This window comes from Pipistrellus hanaki, assembly GCF_964339955.1.
Source record: "Pipistrellus hanaki genome assembly, chromosome: 3".
Lineage (NCBI taxonomy): Eukaryota > Metazoa > Chordata > Mammalia > Chiroptera > Vespertilionidae > Pipistrellus > Pipistrellus hanaki.
Genome location: NC_140505.1, coordinates 158,308,556 through 158,330,263, shown reverse-complemented (window position 1 = coordinate 158,330,263; position 21,708 = coordinate 158,308,556). Strand labels below are relative to the sequence as shown.

At 37.5% G+C, this 21,708-nt stretch overlaps 1 protein-coding gene across 1 annotated transcript in view; it reads left to right on the top strand.

The window, feature by feature from the left end:
• IRAG2 (inositol 1,4,5-triphosphate receptor associated 2) overlaps positions 1-21,708 on the top strand; it is a gene marked incomplete at its 5' end in the record, with an annotated part of 85,825 nt that overhangs the window by 18,549 nt on the left and 45,568 nt on the right. Inside the window, 10 exons of the mRNA XM_084876214.1 lie at positions 1,259-1,336; positions 3,488-3,544; positions 4,740-4,799; positions 4,897-4,961; positions 6,258-6,357; positions 8,882-9,016; positions 9,755-9,856; positions 10,881-11,044; positions 20,170-20,284; positions 20,736-20,898. Of these exons, the coding sequence (XP_084732340.1) occupies positions 1,259-1,336; positions 3,488-3,544; positions 4,740-4,799; positions 4,897-4,961; positions 6,258-6,357; positions 8,882-9,016; positions 9,755-9,856; positions 10,881-11,044; positions 20,170-20,284; positions 20,736-20,898 (1,039 nt within the window). The remainder of the gene's footprint in view (positions 1-1,258; positions 1,337-3,487; positions 3,545-4,739; positions 4,800-4,896; positions 4,962-6,257; positions 6,358-8,881; positions 9,017-9,754; positions 9,857-10,880; positions 11,045-20,169; positions 20,285-20,735; positions 20,899-21,708) is intronic.

Here is a 21,708-nt window from a genome sequence, read left to right as displayed (position 1 = left end):
ATAGGGTCTTATATGGGCATTGTATGGACTCCAGCTATTTACACTGAGTGGGATGGAAACTGGGAGATCAATTAGGAGGTAATAATAATCTAGGCAAAAGCAGTAGTGATGGAGAGAAGTGTGCAGATCAACAAATGCTTTGTAGTATATCCAAAGGTATTTGTTATATATCGTGGTACTATGAAAGTTCTCTTATGTTTCTAAAATTGTCTCTGAAATACAAAGTTATCAACTGAGAGTGAGGATGTTGGAAGAGGCATTGGAAATTCAAGAAGAGAGAAGGGATAAAATAAACAAGGATTGGGCAAACTTTTTGTAAAGGACCTGCTAATATTTTTAGGGTTTCCTGGCTAAAGAGCTTTGACACAGTCACTCACTTCTGCCATTGTACTGTGAAAGCAACCAGAGATAATATAAAAACAAATGGGCACCGCAGTGTTTTAATAAAACTTTATTTACAAAACCAGGATGTCAATTAGAGCTGGACTGTGTGGCTGGGGTAGGAAAGTTAGTATAGTTTGCAAATCCCTGATTTAGGCAAATGGCCAGAAGAATAGAATAGGTTATATATATGATCACCAGTAAACATTGAGGTGAAAAGTGATAAATTTATCATGTGAGCTGTTTGGTTCATTTATGTTTTTCTTTAACCATGTTTATCTGGAAGGGTGCTGACAGAGAGTGAATGGAAAGCTCAACTTAAGTAAATACTAAGAGGTAGTAGGGGAGAGGCACGAGAATTGAGGAGATGTGGAAGAGGGTGATTGTATGGAATGACCACAGAATAATTTAAGCTGAGTAAAGACTCTCTGAGTTCACGAGAAAAGTGGAAGAATAATAAGGTGGTCAGAGCAGTGGATTGCAGGCTCCAGTGGGGATTGAGGCTTGTTGGTGCCCAAAGAAATAATCTGGAAAGACAAGAAGTGGTGGTTGAAGAGGGAGAAACGTGCAGTCAATATAATGCAAAGGCCACAGTTACTGATAATGACAAGTGTAGAAGGTGTGAACTAGGGAGTGAGTGTCTGTGGTGGAATGTAAGATAATAAGGGGCTTCCTAGATATCCTGTTAAAAGGCTCATGCTATTTTTTGTCCCTTAGTTTATTTTAAGCTAAGGGACAAAATCTAAGGTTTTGTCCCTTAGCTTAAAATGAATGTTGATGAAAATACTTCTTCCTAAAAAAGACTTTAAGATGGTCTCTTATTTTTTATGTTTGGACTAAATTAAAAAAATACTATCTTTTTTTTTTTTTACATCAGAATACCAAAAATATTCTTGATATATATACATTGGAAAAGAATATTGAGGAATTGTCTAAAACTGGGATGGAGTACCAAGTAAGCATTCCCCCAATACTGGTAAAACATTTTCTTCCCTCAAGCTAACATTACTCTATAAAGGTGTATGTGACTCATTGCTACAATGAACTTTAAAATGTGTACTCCTCACGATGTCTGAATTATATAAAGGGCTATCTCTATTTTTTAATGTAACAGCTTTATGGATAAATAATATACACACCATTAAATCCACCCACTTAAAATGTACAAGTTAGTGTTTTTTTTAGTATGCTCACAGAGTTGTGCAACCATCATCAAAACCAGTTTTATTTTTTATTGAATTTATTGCAGTGACATCGGTTAATAAAATTATACATGTTGCCAGTATACAAGTCTATACCACATCTGCATACTGCAGCATGCACTCAACACCTAAAGTCAAGTCTCTTTCGCCACCATATATCCCCCTTTGCTCATCTCCTCCTCCCTCTGGTAATAACCACACTGTTGTCTATATCTTTTTTTTATTTTTTATGCTTAATTCCTTTACCTTTTTCACCAATCCCCAAAACACCCCTCCCCTCTGAGAGCTGCCAGTCTGTTCTTTGTCTATATGGGTCTGTTTCTATTTTGTTCTTATTTTGTTTATTGGATTCCACATAGAACTGAGATGGTATGGTATTTGTTTTTCTCTAACTGGCTTATTTTACTTAGCACAATACTGTCCAGATCTATTCATGTGGCCACAAAAGGTAAGATATCCTTCTTGTTTATGGTTGAGTAGTATTCCATTGTGCAAATGTACCATGGGCTTTTTGTCCCCTTATCTACTGATGGACCTGTGGGTTGTGTCCAAACCTTGGCTATTATAAATAACACTGCCATGAACATAGGGGTGCGTATATTCTTTCAAAATAGTGTTTCATATTTCTTTGGATATATTCTTACAAACAGAATCACTGGGTCACTAGACAGTTCCATTTTTTATTTTTTGCAGAAACTCTATACTGTTTTCCTCAAGGGCTGCACCAATTTGCATTCCTATCAATAGTGGTTCCCTTTTCTCCACATCCTTGCCAGCACATTGTTTGTTGATTTATTGATAATAGCCATTCTGACAGGTGTGGGGTGACATCTCATTGTGGTTTTAATTTGCATCTCTCTGATGATTACTGATGCTGAGCACTTTTTCATATCTCTATTAGCCATCTGCATGTACACATTGGAGAAGTGTCTATTCAGGTCCTTTGTCCATTTTCTAATTGGACCATTTGAGTCTTTTGGTGAAGTTTTATAAGTTCTTTATAAATTTTGTAGAGTAATCCCTTATTAGTTGTATCATTGGCGAATATGTTCTCCCATTTGGTGAGTTATCTTTTCATTTTGTTGGTTTCCTTTGCTGTGCAGAAGCTTTTTTTTTTTTTTTTTTTTTTTTTTTTAATGTAGTCACATTTGTTTCTTTTTTCTCTTGTGCCAAGAAATATATCAGAGAAAAAAAATTCTAAGAGAAATGTCTGAGGTTTTACTGACTGTGTCTCTCAAATGTATTATGATGGCTTTATGATATAGGTGTCTTGGACTCAGTGGCAGTCTTCTGATCATCTGAGCTAGGTGCTCTCAGAATATCTCTTGTGTGGGTTATGTGTACCCTCCTGCGTAGTTGAGTTTTGAATGCTGTTGCCCATTTGTGGGAAGAGTTAACCCTCAGGCTGGCTGACCATGAAAATAGATCTTAATCACCATGTATGAGTCGCTGTGCAGGGCTGACCCCCCAAAGCAGAGTTGTTCCCAACAGGGTCTGATGCCTGATTGTTTTGAGGCTTATGTGAAAGTTCTTTAAAAAGTGAAAAACAGCCGAAACCGGTTTGGCTCAATGGATAGAGTGTCAGTCTGCGGACTGAAAGGTCCCAGGTGCGATTCTGGTCAAGGGCATGTACATTGGTTGCAGGCACACCCCCAGTAGGTGGTGTGCAGGAGGCAGCTGGTCGATGTTTCTCTCGCATCGATGTTTCTAGCTCTCTATCCCTCTCCCTTCCTCTCTGTAAAAAATCAATAATATATATATATATATATTTTTAAAAAGTGAAAACAATATGCACATTAAAAGTGTTTCAGAAACATGTCTCCCTATTGAAATGATTCTGTGGCACTGTCCTTTACCAAAGCAAAATCCCAGCGGCCTTTACTAACTTTGTTTCTTTTCTTCAGATGGAGTTACACATGTATGAGAACACTTTGCTTAATAAAGATGCAAGTTTGCAGAAGGTTGGTCTGTCCCTTCCCATGAAGTCCTGTGGGATTGGCTAGCTCTCTTCAAATCAGAAAGGAAATGATCATTTGTGTACCTTCACTCCTATTAAAATATCTGATTCTAATATTCTTTCCAGAATGTTAGATTTTCTTTATAAACTTCTCAAAAGATATCCTGTTGAATAAAGAATACTGACTTATCTATCTAGTATGTATAAGTTTCATCATATCCTCTCTAAATTCTGGTGGTGTTTATTAATATACACAACTAATATGAGTGTGCCAATTTATTAGTCAATGGCTAGATACAACGATGCAATTTTAATTCATAACAACACAAATGTGTGTGCAGGCATTCATTTTGGGGAAGAAAAAAATATCCCTAAGTTATTTTCTTCCTGGTTTGATCAGATAGATATTGTCTTTATCCTTGTATCCTGTGATCTATAATCTACCTGGTAACAAGGAGTAGAGATTCTGGTTATAGTGACATAAGAAGGACATACCCCTAAGTTAATAACCTTCCACATTTCAAGATAAGGAGGCAAAGAGCAATATTTATCTTCCTTTCCATTCATGTTTTGACATTTCAAAAAAGTTATTGATAGCTTGTAGACATTGACCCAGATACTGACACACAGTGACATTGCGGGGGTAGTGGTGGCTCACTTCCTTCATACCTCTGATCTTTCCACTACTGTGCATTCCTCCCCAGCATTCATATCCCAGGCACCATGCTGATCATGGGATACAATTGTTGGTCAGACACTGCCTGTACTCTCTGGTCTTCCAGTACAATACTGTGATTTTACTAGAGATACCATGTGAGTTAGGTAAAATTGGATGCCTTAATAATTCAGTAGTCATTTTCAGTTAAAGACTATTTTTTTTTCTTAAGTGTATAATGATAATAAATATAATTTTGACTTGAACTTAAGATTTATTTTTCAGGGTTTTGTTCCATTGGACTAGGCAGACACAGAACATATTGTCACCAGTTAGATACAGCTGCCAGGCTACCCCATACTTTTTGTGTGGCTTTAATCACAAACGCAGATTGGTTCAGTTTTTAAATAATACGATTGACAGAAGAGTTCATCTCATTGGGCATTATAATTTTTGTGTGGCTCAGATTGATAATTATTCTATTAAACATGATTTGGTGGACTCATGCATTTATTAGCTATTAATTTTCTCTTCTACTTTTCAGAAGGATTTAAGTATAGAAGAACTTAAGTCAACCATTGTAGAATATGGAAGCATTATAGAGGTATACCATAATAATCTCAGAGCTTGCAAGGTGGGTTGTTAAATGTAATTTCCCCACTGGAATGGCAGGTACAGCCTAATGTTGTATGTGATTCCAGAATTTACGAGGGGAAAAAAACAAACTGGCTCATGAGTTACAGCACTTGCAACAGGAACTCATCATGTAAGTAGTACACAGCAACCCCTCATGCCTCCTCTCCTGTGCCCCTGTCCCTCATCATTGGGCTACTGAGCTATCTGCAGTTCTTGAATGTGCCACATTCTTTTCCTCTGTGCTTTTGTAAGTGGTATTTTCTCTGCTTTTTTCCAACAGAACTTCTTCACAAGTTTTTCATGACCTTCCCTTGGTTTTCTCCTACCTTGAGATCAAAGTAACCCTTTTGAGTGCATGTTTTTATCTCATTTCTAACATAAATCACCTTATATTATAAGCATTTGTTGTCTAATATGTATAATCTAGTCCAGGAGTCCAAAGACAACTAGAGTAAAGCCAGTGGCGTGAGTGCACACACTTACATCATGAGAGTTACCGATGAGATAAGTGCATTACCTCAACAAAGGCAGAGGGCGCAGCTCTGCTTAGCTCTCGCTAATTGTTACATCAAGAATATATGCATCCAGTGTGGCCATATCTTCTGTGTTTGTTTTTAAGAAAGCCAGAAATCTGGGTTTTTAGTGAAACTTGCTAATTTTTAAAATATGTATTTGTATTGATTTTAGAGAGAAAGGAAGGGAGAGGGAGAGAAAGAAACATCGATGAAAGAACTATCAACATCAATAGGCCGCTTCCTGCATGTCCCCCACTAGGGATCAAGCCCACTAACAGAGCATGTGCCCTGACTGGGAGTTAAACCACAACCTCCTGGTTCATGGATCAGTGTTCAATCACTGAGCCACACCAGCGAGGCTGTAATTTTTAACTATTGGTTCTAATTCATAAAAATAAAAATAAATTAATTAAAATTAAACATGCTTTTGTAAGTGTGGCCTACTTGTTTGCAACCACCTAGCATCACTAATCTGCGCAGCATCTGTGCGGCTCCTAGTCTGGCCAGAGACTCTCCTTGTCTCTGTATTCCTAAGTACCTTATGCAATCCTAAGTACACGTGGAGGCTTACTGATTGTTTGGTCATAAATAAATTCTAATCTGCTGACTCAAGACATAATGTTAGGGCCCTGGTAGGTATAGCTCAATTGGTCCCATGCACCAAAAGGTGGCCTGTTTGGTTCCCAGTCAACTCACATGCCTAGGTAGCAGATTCAGTTCCCAATTAGGGTACATGTGAGAGGCAGCCAATAGATGTTTCTCTCTCCCCCCTCTCTCTAAAATCAATAAAAAGCATATATATATATATATATATATATATATATATATATATATATGTAAAAGAAAACATAATGTTGGAGGCACATCTAACCAGATGGGATTACTGTTCTTTTTCTTATTTGTTTTTCAAGGAAAGGGATCCAGTTGAATGTTAGTGAAGAACATAAGAGTACCATCTCTGAAGGAGAAAAATCTTTACATTGTGAACTCATTCTTGCTCAGTCTGCAGAGGTAGGCACTACCATCAATGGAAAGCTTTAAAAAACCATCACCACATGTGATAACTTGCTATGAAGTGAAGGTCCAGAGCTTGAGGAAAAGCACCTGTGACATTTTGAGGGGAACCTGCTGATTGTTTTTGGAATCCAAGTCTAGCGTCTCAGCCTAGAGCGGACCTGTTTCAAGTTATGGCTGAAAACTGGCAAGCAGTTTTGGAACTGTGCATTCAGTGAATCTGGATTTCAGAAATCTTTATTTTCTTGTATTTTTCAGGACAAACTCAATACATGTTCCCCAGCCTGGGGTCTTAAAGGTAGCAGTAGAGATCCATGAGTTCCTTTTCAGTGTCTGCCTTGTCCCTCACAGCATGTCTACCACACATAGAGTTCTCAGCAACAGCATGCAGTTTCTTTGCGTTAGGATGTAATTGAACCAAGCCAACTTATTGACAGTAGTGATTACATTCTGAACAGAAATTAGCATTTTATATTTTTGGCTAATTTTTATTTATTTTTAAGTATATGTTTTATTGTTAATAATATTACAGATATCTCCCATTTCCCCCTATCCTGTTATCCCTCTCCTCCTGGCTAATTTTTGTTTTGTTTTGTTTTTTGTTAATCCTCCACTGAGTGTATTTTTCCATTGATTTTTAGGGAGAGTGGAAGAAAGAGAGGGAAAGATACAGAGAGAAAAATTAATGTGAGAGAGATACATTGATTGGTTGTCTCCTGCATGAACCCTGACCAGGGCCCAGATTGGGGAGGAGCCTGCAACCAAGGTATATGCTCTTGACTGGAATCGAACCTGGGACCCTGTGGCCTGCAGGCTGATACTCTATCCACTGAGCCAGTCCGGCTATGGCCCAACTAATTTTTAGATAGCAAAATGAATTATTACTTAAAAAAAAAACTCCTTTGTTAGGTAGGCTCAATTCTTTACAATGTGGTAGGAAACAATCAAAAGCCTTTTGGAGAATTAAATATTGGGACACCCCCCACCCTTTGCTATATTTCCACTCTTTTACACTCTCCAGTTTTGTGCTTATTATGTTAGGAAAGGATTTATTATCAAATTGCTTTCTTTTCACCACTTTAATGGCCTCTCCATGTCTGTAGACAATGGCTATGTCAGAATGTCCTCCTGTTGACAGCTGTGCTATGACCTTGAAAGGAGAGGAAGAATGTCTTTGGGGCAAACACTGTTTGAATTTCTCCTGCCAAGGATGCAGGGGCAACATATGCTGCCTTCCTCTGATGCCGTCTCAGGCAGCCTTGGACATTCTGCCGAGGGCTGTGCTTTCCTGACATTGTTTCAAATACTCATCATCTTACTGCGGTTTTGAAACCAAGCCAAACTGCCAGACTGAGTGAAATGATGGCAAACCTGCTCCAGCAGTGTGTTTCATCCTCGGCCCTCTGAGAGGATTACAGGTCAGGATGGCAGCTTGTGAAGTTCTATACTTCTCAACTGGGGTTAAACAGCTGGCAAAGTCCTGACTCACAGGTATACCCCACGGACCTGTGAAGAAGTTTGCTTTTAATTAGAACCTGGAAATAAGAGCCCTCTGACCTTTTCCCAACAAGAAGAGAGTTAAATGAACTATTGTCATCTATCAAGCACATGATAAGAGACAGAGACTTTGAGAGAAGTATAAGAAATAGCCTTTGTGGAACATTATCTGAGACTGTCTTCTGTACATTGAAGGAAAACAGAAGAAATCAACCTGTTTTTAGTAGACTTTATTGAGCACCCCATCCCAACATTTTTTTTTCTGTGAATTTCTTTGCATTCCCTTATTTTCATAAAATTAGAGCCATAGCAGTTTATATCACCACATGTAAATGTTATCCATGGGATAAATGGAACTTTCTTAAGAACAAATAAATGGCCAAAACCAGTTTGGCTCAGTGGGTAGAGTGTCAGCCTGCAGACTGAAAGGTCCCAGGTTCGATTCTGGTTAAGGGCATGTACCTTGGTTGCGGGCACATCCCCAGTAAGGGGGTGTGCAGGAGGCAGCCTTTCGATGTTTCTTTCTCATTGATGTTTCTAACTATCTCTCTCCCTTCCTCTCTGTAAAAAATCGATAAAATATATATTTTTTAAAAAAGAACAAATAAATGATAAGTTAAAATCATACCAAGGAGAAAACGTAAAAACTGTTTTTTGGGGGGACATAGGAGGATTCCATAAGGCTATTTATTTTTAAAATATATTTTATTGATTTTTTTACAGAGAGGAAGAGAGAGGGATAGAGAATTAGAAACATCGATGAGAGAATCATTGATCAGCTGCCTCTTGCACACCCCCTACTGGGGATGTGCCCGAAACCAAGGTACATGCCATTGACCAGAATCGAACCTGGGACCTTTCAGTCCACAGACTGATGCTCTATCCATTGAGCCAAACCGGTTTTGGCCCATAAGGCTATTTAGAATGGGGACAATTACATTGAGCCCTGGGTATGATTTTTATAAAATAAAAATATTCATTATTAGAATGATAAGAGTCATGAACATTTTGGCAATTGTTCCAGAATACTGAAACTGAGCAGCAGTGCAGTTTAATCAGCTTGTCATCTCTGGACACAGTGATGGACCAAGACATGCTGCTGTCACTGAGAGAACCCGAGCAGAAGGGAGTGGCATTCACAGCTACTCTCCTGAAGCTGGTATTACATAGCACATGCCTATCATGGGGTTTCACTGACTAGGAACGTCTGCAGACAACTGACCTGCAACCTGTTTCCTGAGCACAAGCACATGTGTGTGTTGTTAAGCTCCCAAATCATCCTACTATGCAAGAGAAGATTTTTTTCTCAAGCATCCCTGAAGTTGATCTTCTAGTCCTGAGTCAATCAGGACTAACTGACCATTGGATATGGATTTCTTGAGCATAGTTTTCCTACAGGTTAATCTTTAGTATCAAAGGGCTGAAGACATGATATCTATTGAACAGTTTCCTCCTAGCTAATAGCTAACACCTCTTTCTTCATTTTGATATGTGACTGGAAACTCTAGATGGTCAGAGAAAGTAGAGAATCTTTGTGTTGCTATTTCCAGTCCCTTCCACAGTGCCTAGCATGTATGGTAGGTAGTATTTAGTTTGATAAATGAAAAAAAAATCCACAAAAATGCTTCTTTTCTTCTATTAGGAAGATAAAAATGGGTAGGTTTTGCTGAAAAATGGTTCTATTTCTGCATGTTCAGCATGGATAGAGAACCTGACGAGAGATAGCATCTACACATGGCAATGGCCTGGGGTAAAGGCAAGTCATTCAGTGGCCTTAGTTGAGAAGGAACTTTCTCTGGGTTACCCTGTAATAGAACTTTGGTCTACATTAGTTCTTATGTAATAGCATATGTCTTCCCCCTGAATTTCTAGTTGAAGATGTGAAACTCTTTTTCAGCATGAGGACATTTCTGAAGTGGAAACCCTCATTGACAGCCCTCTCCAGTGGGTAACTAGTCCAGAAATTACTGTGAAAGGAACATGGGAGGACATGCTTACTGTAAGTGTTCTGTATTTTGTGATTTTCCTGGTTTCCCTTCAACCTTTGAAACCCAAGTAATACTGTGTAGAGTACCATATCAGGCATTATTGGAGTCTTCTGCTGTCTCAGTCTGATGTTGTGTGTAGACTGTATGTCTGGGTGGGGGGAAGTATAAATGTACATATGTGGGTGAGGATGAGTGTGACGGTTAGGATAAAGTCTTTGAGGATGAGGAAAAAACGAGAGTGAGTGAGTGAGTTTGAAGATACGTGTTATATGTTGGAGAAACAAAGACTAAATAAGATGACTTAATGAAAGTGTATTTTATTTGAATTCTTGTGAGAATTGGCTAGTCTAAGACACTTAACATTGGCTTATTAAAATTCTCTGACTTTGGTAGAATGGTTAGTGTGCAAAAGAATCTGATTCCTGACATTCTGACAGTTTTTATTAATCCCTAATATTTACAGAACATTGGAAAACCATGAGCTTCTTAGATAGCCATTTCCAGTTCAGTTAGGAAAGAACCATTTAAATCGCCTTAATTTATCTATCACTTATTATCTCTACTTCTTGATTGCCAGACAACTATTATCGTGCATTAGCCCCTAAATTAAGCTAAAGCAAGAAGGAAACTCTGGAATGTTAATTTCAACCCCTTTGCCTGTTTTTAAAAAGTTGCTTTTGAAAATGTTAATCAAGAGATATTGATTTTATTGCATTCCCTTGTCCCATGGTATTCTAAAGCAATTGGGATGATTGGTGAAATGATCAGGAACCCACATTCGTAAGAAAAACAAATGAAATTCAATTTAATGCACTTGATAAGTACCCAATATATACTTGTTAAATTAAGATAATCAACCTAGAGGATAATCAGTCTTTGTGCAATTAAAAATTAGTATGTGTTCAATTAGAATTTTAGGGTCCAATAACAGGAAATACTATTGAAAGGAGACTGGCCACAGCATTTCATATTGCCTCTATCATGTTTATATTTAATACTGAAATAGTGGAGTTTGCTTTGTGATTTTCCTTGTAGGAATACAAATATACCATGGAAGAGAAACTAAATATTTGCATATTAATGCTGAAGAGCTTGGGAAACCACAAAGAATCTCTTGATAAAGAGTTTGTCAAGTTGAGGGAGATTTTGAAGAGTTTTCGGCTGCAATATTTTTATTTCAGAAAGGAATATCTTTCCAGGTGATGATCATTTATGTATAAGAAACCCATTTTTTATGAACCTGACACCTTTGTAATTATGCCATAGCCTTCAGTTCATTTTTCCCCCCTAAGTTCTATGTATTGATTTCAGATAATACATTTTCAGGGAAGACATTTTGTCTGACAATCTCAAGTTATGAAATAGTATAAAATTGACTAATATATTAAAAATTGCAAATAGTGGACTTTAAAATTTGTGGAAAAGCAGTATAATGAGTTATTTTCTTTAGAGAAGGAATTTGGAATTACAGAATATAGAATTCTTTTAACCATAGGGGCCTTAGAGACCATTTAGTAAAATCTCATCATTTTACACAAGACCAAGGCATAAGGATATAAAGTGAATTGATCAAGATCTGAGAGTTAATGGAAAATCCACAGGTAGATCTAATATTAATGGAAGAACCTAATGCTGGGTCTATTGACTCCTATCCCATTGGGCTTCATGTTCCACCTTAGGATGCAATGCATCACATTGGGCACTTAGGAAATTAAATATCAGGTGAAGAGTCTGGGGAATAAAGGGCTCTAAATATAAAATAATTTATCAGCTAACCCTTTCTCTGACCTTAATTCTTATGATTATGGGGAAATTCTTGAAATTTGTAGTTTGTAAAATACATGTACTAATAACAAGGGCAGTGACTATATCTTTTGTTGACCTCTGTTTTTATAGCTGCTAGTACCATACTAAGAGTTCCCTTAAGAAGTGCTTTTCAAAGGAATGAATGAACATGGGTGTATACTGAATTTTAATAAAGTAAAAAAAAAAAAAAAAGTCATTAGAGGCCAAGGTTGCTTTAAAAAATACACAGAAGAAAAACTATTTTCTTCCCTCTAAATAAGGAAACTAGATGCCAGAGATAATAATATCAGAAGGAACTCTCAAGAAAATAATCTTCTGCTTTTCCTAAGAAGCAGTGAGCCGAGACTTCCCCTTAGTGGTAAAGCTTTGGGTTAAGGAGATATGCAGCTTCCTTACCCAGATACTGTCTCTATAAAAGGGAGCATTGAAATTCTTCTGTTTAGCAACAAAGAACTATTTTGAGAGGGGCCTCTGCTACTTGAGTTATCTCTGAATATGTGAATCTTCTGTATTATCTACTAGACTCACAAGAAACCCAGTTAAATAATAGTAGGTGGAATTTGTTGAAAGCTTACTGTGTTGGATGTAGTGCTAAGAATTTGACCTGTATTTTATCTCCAGAGAGGTTCGATAATGTCCCAAGGTTACCCAGGTAGGATTAAATGATAATTGGGATCAGATCTAGACATGTTCAGCTTCAAAACCCACATTCTTGCAACTATTAATCTTCCACTATCTACTTGCTAAAATTTGATATAATGTTCATTAAAAATATCTGGAAACCTAGCAGTGGGGAAAATATAATACTATTTATAAATGTAAGAAAGATTTAGTCCCTAATTTCTAGATCTAATTTAAAATACACAAAATCATATAAACACATACTAACTGACTTGGCTATGTGTCTTCACTATGCATGGGAAAATGGGTGGAGAAATTTGTGAGAATAAGAAAATTTTCTTCAGATGAGGTTGGAAATATTTTTCAAGGTAACATTCATGGGCTATAAACTTAGGAAGAGAAGGCTTCCATTCTGACACAAGATAACTAGGCTCCAGAGCTGAGGTATGGAAAGAATTGAGGGTCAAGCCCGACTAATGTGGCTCAGTGTTTATGAGTGTCAACCTGTGAACTGGGAGGTCATGGAGGTCAATTCCCAGTCAGAGCACATGCCCAAGAGTCAAAGTGAGACAGTGGAGTGGGGGGAAGGAGGGGTTTCAAAAATATTGGTTTGAAAAGCATGTACAACATCAAAGTGTCAGCTCTTTGCCTGACTCGGTTGCCCTGTCCCTCCCACATAGGTACTAGGGAATTATAGGAAATGAGACAGAAATCTCTGCCTCCATGAAACATCTATTAAAGGACACAGATGATGAACAAATAAACATATAATTATATACTGCAATGCCAGGTTGATATGAAGTAAATTAAAGCAAGATACGAAGACCAAGAATGGCAGGGGCAGGAGAACCTAATTTTAGAAAAATGGCTAGGAAAGCCCTGTCTGCGGAGTGATCGATTGAGTGGATAGCTGAATGAAATGAGAGAGTGAGCTATGTAAAGATCTCAGCAGTGTTTGAGGCAGAGGAACTAACTGTGGTTGTACTAAGATTGTATATTTGAACATCGGTGAGAGGCCAGCATGACTGGGGTGCAGTGAGTTCTGAGCAGTGGTAGGAGATGAGGCCGGAGAGATAGTCAGGAGTCAGGTCCACAGCCTTTCAGTTCATGTTTAGGAGTGGAGATTGTATTCTGAGTGGATGGGAAGGCATCATCTATAATAATAAAAGCATAATATGCAAATTGACCAAGTGGCTGAACAGCAGAACGACCATCTGGATGATCACACTGACATACACTGTGATTGGTTGGAGGGGCCTGCCATTGCCCCAGGATCGCCCCACAGAGGGAGCCAGTAGGGCGATCAATCGAGGAGTGGCAGCAGATGAGGGCAGTGCCAGATCAAGGCAGGTGTGGACAGGGGGCAGGGCCAACAGCTGGAGGGAAGCCTAGGTCTTGGGTGTTGGCAGCCAGAGGGAAGCCAGTGCTGCCAGCTGGGGGAAGGGAGGCCTACCCTGGCACAAATTTTGTGCATCACGCCTCTAGTAGGGTTATAAACAGAGAAGTAATATAACTTGTGTTTTGAAAGATTATTCTGGCTGCTGGGTAGAAAATTGTCTATAGAGGCAAGATTTAAAGCAGTGGACTAGTGAGAAGAGATTTTCCAATAATAGATTGCCAGTTAGAGATTCTGAAATCAACTTAGTGAATTATGACCCATATATATCCTGTTTCCCTGAAAATAAGACAGTGTCTTATATTAATTTTTTCTCCCAAAGTTGCGCTAAGTCTTATTTTCAGGGGATGTCTTATTTTTGGGGAAACACGGTATATGAAATAGAGTGTATTGCATATAATAAGAGTAACTAATATTCCTTAACATTTTTGTTTCAGCTGTGTGTGTGTGTGTGTGTGTGTGTGTGTGTAAGTGCTTAAAATATAAACTATTTACTGGGTCATGGTAAAAAAGCAAAACAAAAACATTGAGTTAAGAACTATTGTAATAGTCCAGGTGAGAGATGTGACATAAGTCAAGGTGATCACTGTAAATGTGGAAAAAAATTGTTGGATTCAAACTATATTTTGAGGATAGATCATATCTGACATGCTAGTGAGTTAGTCGTGGGAATGCAAGAAAGAGAAGAGGGTTGTGGTCTGAAACTAAAATCTATTTGGATGCCAAAATCTGTGGGAGACTCAGACTTGGCAGGAGTAGTAATCAAGATTTAGCATTAACATGTTAGCAAGGAGAGCTGCTGAATTTAAAAATACACACTCAAAGCTAATTATTTACCTCTTACTGTGATAATAAAAATCTCAATAAAAGAAAATTCTTCCGTGGTTCAACAGCTATTAATTTTTTTAAATGTTTTTATTGATTTTTAGGGAGAGAGGAAGGAAGAAGGATAAAAACATCAATGATGAAGAGAATTATTGATTAGCTGCCTCCTGCACAATCCCTATTGGGGACCATGTATGTGCCCTGACTGGGAATAGAACCTGTGACTTATTGGTTCATGGGTCGATGCTCAACCACTGAGCCATAATGACCGGCTATTAAAAATTTTTAATAGATATCTCTATCTCATTTTTAAAAGCTATTTCTAAGATTGTTTTGATTTATAAAGTACATAAAATGTATTGTCTTAAATATGCAAATACATACAAACCATTAAAATTTTAATATTATTGCCGAAACCGGTTTGGCTCAGTGGTAGAGCATTGGTCTGTGGACTGAAAGGTCCCAGGTTCGATTCCGGTCAAGGGCATGTACATTGGTTGTGGGCACATCCCCAGTAGGAGGTGGTCGATGTTTCTCTCTCCCTTCCTCTCTGTAAAAAATCAATAAAATATATTTTTTAAAAATTAATATTATTAAGTATGGATTTCTATTGGTCCTTACAGTCATTTTGCTTTCATTGAGAAGATAATGGACTCTTGAGAGCTTAGATTATTTCTCAAGAAACTAGAAAAATAAGAAAAACAAAGTTTAAATTTAGCACAAGGAAGGAAATAATAAAAATTAGAGCAGAAGTAAACAAAAAAGAAAAACAATCTTAAAAAATCAGTGAAATTGAGTTTGTTTTTTGAAAAAAAAAGATAAACAAAATTAACAAATCTTTGGCTAGACTTTGTAAAAGAGAATACTCAAGTAAAATATGAAATGGAAGAGGAGACATTACAAATGATGCCACAGTAGGGGAAACTATCAAAGACTACTATGAACAATTATTGAATCACCCTGAAGAAATAAATAAGTTCCTAGAAACATACAACTTAACCAACACTGAATCAAGAAGAAACAGAATATCTGAACAGGCCAATAACTAGTAAAGAGGCTGAAACAATATTCAGAAACCTCCCAACAAAGAAAAGTCCGGGACCAGATGTCTTCATTAGTGAATCTGCCAAACATTTAAATATTAATGCAAAGCTTTGAAGCTCTTTCAAAAAATTGAAGAGGAAGGACAACTTACCGATTTATTTTATGAGGAGAGCATTATCCTGACACCGAAAACACTACACACACATACACACACACACACCCCACTACAGGCCAATATCCCTGATGAATATACATGTAAAAATCCTCAACAAAATAATGGCAAACCAATTTCAACAGTACATTAAAAAGATTGTTATATACCATGATCAAGTGAGATTTATCCTTTGATGCAATAATGACTCAACATACAAAAATAATTAATGTGCAGCACATTAACAAAATGAAGAATAAATATCACAATAACACCTAAATTGATACCAAAAAAACCCCCACATTTCTTAAGATTCAACACTGTTTCATAATAAAACTACGTATTCAAAAAACTAGAAATAGAAGGAAACTACCTCAAGATCATAAAGGCTATTTATGAAAAGCTAACATCATACTCAATGGTGAAAGACTAAAAGCTTCAGAAATAAGGCAGGCATGCCCATTCTTACCTCTCCCATGCAACATGGTACTGAAGCCCTACTTAGAGCAATTAGAAAAGACAAATTGGAAAAGTAAAGTCATCTCTGTTTGCAGATAACATGGTTTTACATATAGAAAACCCAAAAGACCCCACAATAAACTTGTTAAAACTAATAAACAAATTCAACAATTTTATCTCATACAAAATGAACACACAAAAATCAGTTGCATTTCTATAAATTATTCAATAGCTGAAAAGAAACCTGAAAAAAAAAAAGTCCCATTTAGTATAGCATCTAAACCAGGGGTCTTCAAACTACGGCCCGCGGGCCACATGCAGCCCCCAGGGGAGTCTGATCCTGCCCACCAGGTTTTTTGGACAGTGAGCGCAGCCAAGGTGTTACAGTAGGGATTAGTAGTTCATATAGTCCGGCCCTCCAGCTCTCTGAGGGACCATGATCTGGCCCCCACTTTAAAAAGTTTGAAGACCCCTGATCTAAACAAACAAAATACTTAGGATTAAACGTAACAAATGAGATAAAGGCTTGTGTACTGAAAACTACAAAACATTGATGGAAAAAATCAAAGAAGACATAAATAAATGGAAATACATTCTATATGCATGGATTAGAAGACTTAATAGTGTGGTAAAATGTTCAGACTACCCAAAGCAACCAACATATTTAATGTAATCCCTTATCAAATCCTAATGGCATTTTTACAGCAATAGAGAAAAACAATCCTATTGTTCATATGGAACCAAAAAGCACCTGAAATAGTCAAAACAATCTTGAGAAAAAACAAATCTGAAGGTATCACCTTCCTGGTTTCAAAATATAAAACTATAATAATCAAAACAGTATGATACTGGTCTAAAGACAGACGTAGAGACCAAGAGAAGAGGATGAAGCAACCCGTGCTTATATGGTCAGCTTATCTCTGACTAGTGTGCCAAGGATACACAATGGGAAACAATAGTCTTTTCAACAAATGGTGTTTGGAAAAACTGGATATCCACACATTAAAGAATCAAGTTGAACCCTTATTATATACCATCTACAAAAATCAACATGGAGTGAAGACTTAAACATAAAGCCTAAAACTGTAAAACTCCTAGAAGAAAATCTTGGAGTTTCATGATATTGGTCTTGGCAATGATTTCTTGGATAGGACACCAAAAAGCACAGGCAACAACAGAAAAAAATAGACAAGTGGATCTATATCATACTAAAAAGCTTCTGCACAGCAAAGAAATTCACAGAGTGAAATGGTAACTTGTAAAATGAGAGGGAATATTCTAAACCATATATCTGATAAGGGGTGAATATTCAAAATACATGAGGAACTTCTACAGTTCAATAACAAACAAAAACACCAACTAACCCAGTTTGAAAATTGGCAGAGGACCTGAATAGACATTTCTTCAAAGAGGTCATATGCATGGCCAATGGACATATAAAAAGGTGCTCAACATCACTAATCACTTGAGAAATGCAAGTTAAAATCACAATGAGATATCACCTCATATCTGTCAGATTGGCAATCATCAGTAAATCAACAAATAAGTGCTGGAGAGGATGTGGAGAAAAGGAAACCCTTGTGCATTGTTAGTGGGATTGTAAATTAGTGTGGCCACTATGGAAGATACTATGTAGCTTCCTCAAAAAATTAAAAGGGTTGCTGCCTTATGATCCAGCAATTCCATTTCTGAGTATTTATTTAAAACAACACAAAAAAACACTAATTAAAAATAAATATTTACCCCTATGTTCATCGCAGCATTACTAGTATTAGCTAAATATGGAAGCAACATGGTTGTCTATCAATAGATGAATGGATAAGGAAGAGGTGATATATATATATTTCAATTATATATATATATATATATATATATATATGAATTTTCATAGAAATAATATTTTATATATGAATATCCTTGCCATTATTGACAATGTGGATGGACCTAGAGGGTATTATGCTAAGTTAAATAAGTCAAATACAAATATATGATTTCACTTATAAATGGAATCTATAAAAACAAAACAAATTAATATAATACAAATAGAACCATAGATATGGAGAACAAGCTGATCATTGCTAAAATGAGGGTTGGGGGAATGGAATAAAAAATGTGTAGTTGGAGAAAAAAAATGAGCAAAGTACTTAAATAGACATTTCTCAAAAACAAAACAAAACACACAATTGGCCAATAGGTATATGAAAAAATGCTCAAAATCTCTGATCATCAGAGAGATGCAAATAAAAACCATAATGAGTCATTTACAATGATGAATCAATCACACCTGTTAGAAAGACTATCATTTAAAAAAAACAACACCCAAAAGATTCCAAGTGTTGACAAGGATGTAGAGAAATGGAAAGTTTGTATACTGTTCATGGGAATATAAAATGGTGCAACTGCTATCAAAAACAGTATAGAGGTTCCTCAAAAATTTTTAAATAGAACTACCATATGATCTAGCAATCACACTTCTGGGTATCCAAAAATATTCAAAGCAGAATCTCAAAGAGATACTTGCACACTCATGTTCATTGCAGCATTATTCAGAATAAGAAGTGAAAACAGCCTAAATGTTCATCAGTGGATGGATGAATAAAGTAATGCGGTATAGAAATAATATTCAGCCTTAAAAAGGAAGGCAATTTTGCCACATGCGACAACATGGATGACTATTGAGGACATTACGCTAAGTGAAATAAATCAGTTACACAAGGACAAACTGCATGATTACACTTAAATGAGGTATTAAAAATTATCAAACCAATAGAAGCAGAGAGTAGAATGGTGGTCTCCAGAGGTCAGGGGAGAAAGAAATGGGGAGTTGCAATTCTTCAATGGGTATAGTTTTAGTTACAAAGGATGAGAAAGTTGTAGAGATCTACTGTATAACATTGTGCATATAGTTAACTCTGTGTTATATATTTAAAACTGTCTTAGAAGGGTAAATCTCATGTTAAACGTTCTCACCACGATTTAAGAAAAGAACACTCTGACTATAAGCTATTGTACAATCTTGGTAGAATATGTGTTCAGATGGTTTTAATTTTGTTTAGGGTTTCCTTTGCTGGTTTACTGTGATGGTAAAACATTCTTACCCAGCCTTGTGTCGTCCTTTTTGTAATGGACAGGATTTAGGACAACAGCTCAACGGGATTCTGGCTGTGCGTTAACATTTGAAGAGGCACACAAAAGGCCTAAACTTGACAATGCTTCCCTATCTGCTTTGAAACTCCCAAAGTTTGTCATCCCTTTGAGCTAAAATCCTTATTCAGGTCAAGTTGTTTCCAAATACTCATTGCTATGTTGATGCATAGCATACTTCAAATAATCTCCTCTGTTAAAAGAGAGTAGAAGCATTTTGATGAATTTTGAGAATTAAGGTCAGATCCCAAAGGGAGGTAACATAGCAACACTAAGAGGTGGGGTGAGGAAGAAAGGGAGGGGAAGGGCTTCAGAAAGAGAAGACTGCAGGGGAAATAGGAACTGTTGGCTTTTGAACATGCTTGGGAGTGCCCTTCCTGTCCTCAGGGCACATATTGCTACCATGATTGGCAACTTTTAAAGAGAAAGGCTAAGGACATGATAAAGTTTCCATTTCTTCTCTTTTTCCTCACTCACTCACTCTTTTTTTTTTTTTTTTTTTTTTCTGCAAAAGCTAGCTGTGCTGTGTCAGTATTGCACCTGCCCCTGTGACCTCCTTGTAGCTCCATCCTCTTGGCCGCAGATGCAAAGTGCTATGAATGCAGCTTGTGGGGAACTGAATATTCTAATGTAAAATAGGAAACTACACGCCCTGATCTGTCCAGCGAGGGCATCAGGCTAAGTGATCAATACGATGGCTTTAGTTCAATTCCATATTGGAGAAGCACTTGTATGAATGAAAACACTTTCACTTTTGCCTCTGATCTCTGAGGAAATGCATGAAGTCTGTATTTGTCACAACTTCCCAGGGGTGACTCTTGGTTGAAATGTCACTGACAGCTTGTGGTTTGGACTTTTTTTTTTTTTTTTAACTCCAGGCAGAAACAACTAGAAGCCATCAAACAACTGCAAGAAGATGCTGTCAACCAGGAAGCCATCCTCAGGAAGAAGGTCCAGGAAGCCAGCCAACGGCTAGAGGATGCAGAGGAGCAGGTAGGGCGGCCTTTGACTATATTATACTTAGGGGAAGCCTCCTCAGCTGTCCTTAAAACCATGAGATAAAAATGGAGAAGGAACAACAACAGAGAGAGAAAAAAAAAAAAAAACACCAAAGAGGAACTGTGAAGTTCAGTCCCTGGAGACTAGCAGTGTGCGGAGGAAGTAAAGGGGGCGTTGTAAAAGAGGCGGTGTCAACAGTCTGCTGCCGAAGGAGGCAACTCTGCAGAAGGAGGCAACTTGACAGAGCAGGACTGTTAGGGCTGTGGATAGAGCTCGGGCACACGGAGCCCATGCAAACACAGAATTGCAGAAGTTCAGTGGAGGCTTATCACTTCCCTGAGAACAAAAGCAACATTTGCAGTTTCCTGTGCATAAGAGCGTGCGCTCAATTGCTTTCTTTCCGGGACACAGTGTGAAAAATCCAGTGTTAACTGTATGCCTCCAGGTTGAGGACCGAGAGGGCACAGCCCACTGTGCCAGGGAAGAGGCGAAGTCTTCGCTGCATCCATTGGAGGAAGCAATTTCAGAACAACTGAGTCTCCGGACTATAAATACCGAGCTAGTGAGCACTTGCCAGGCCCTGGAGCAGAAGACAAGGAAACCGAAAAGTGAGTAGCAAATATTTGCGATGGGCCCGTTTCGTCCCCTCTGAGGTGGGGGGAAAGGACTGCAGCCATTTTTAGAGATGAGAGCTGCTGTATTAGTGAGGCATGTATGACAGTGAAATGGTTTCAGAAGGCGTCCTGTGGGCGTTCGGAGGCATTTGCCTGGTAGCGAGGTTGATTGCTTTCACCACTGGCTTTCCTTTCGGTTGCTAAATTTGTCTGGGACTGTTAATGCTTTAAAAATCAAATGAAAATTCTCAATATCTGTAAAAGTAAACAAGGCGGGGGGTGGGGGGAGATCTTGTTCGCCTGGGATATTTGAACCTGCATATTGTTTATGGATTCTGCCCTGGTTTTATGAGCTAGTTTGGACCCATCGTGTGGTAGGAAAGACCTTCCTCTCTGTTTTCTTTAAAGCGGTGATTTAAGGTTTGGACAAAGTACTTATGAATTTAATGTGGGTTAAAATATTAAATATGTGTGAACCTTCTTTTAAAATGTATTCTTTACATCTATATTTTTGCTTTACAAGTTAGAATATTTTTTTCGTCTTTCTCTATTACCTAAAAGTGGGGGTAAGTGTTGACTAAGGATTTAGGTGAGAAGATAACTGTCAAATTACAGATGTCAGATTATTTATAAGTTTATGTTATTCTAAAAATGTGGAAAAAAAGCCATCATAAACATATAAAGCTTATTTATTTGACCATGTGTCGGACAATTGCTTTTGTTCAACCAGGTTCTTGTTCTAAGTATAAACGTTCTTTTTATAGGAAGCTATTGGTTTGGATAATAAACAACAAACTATAAGCG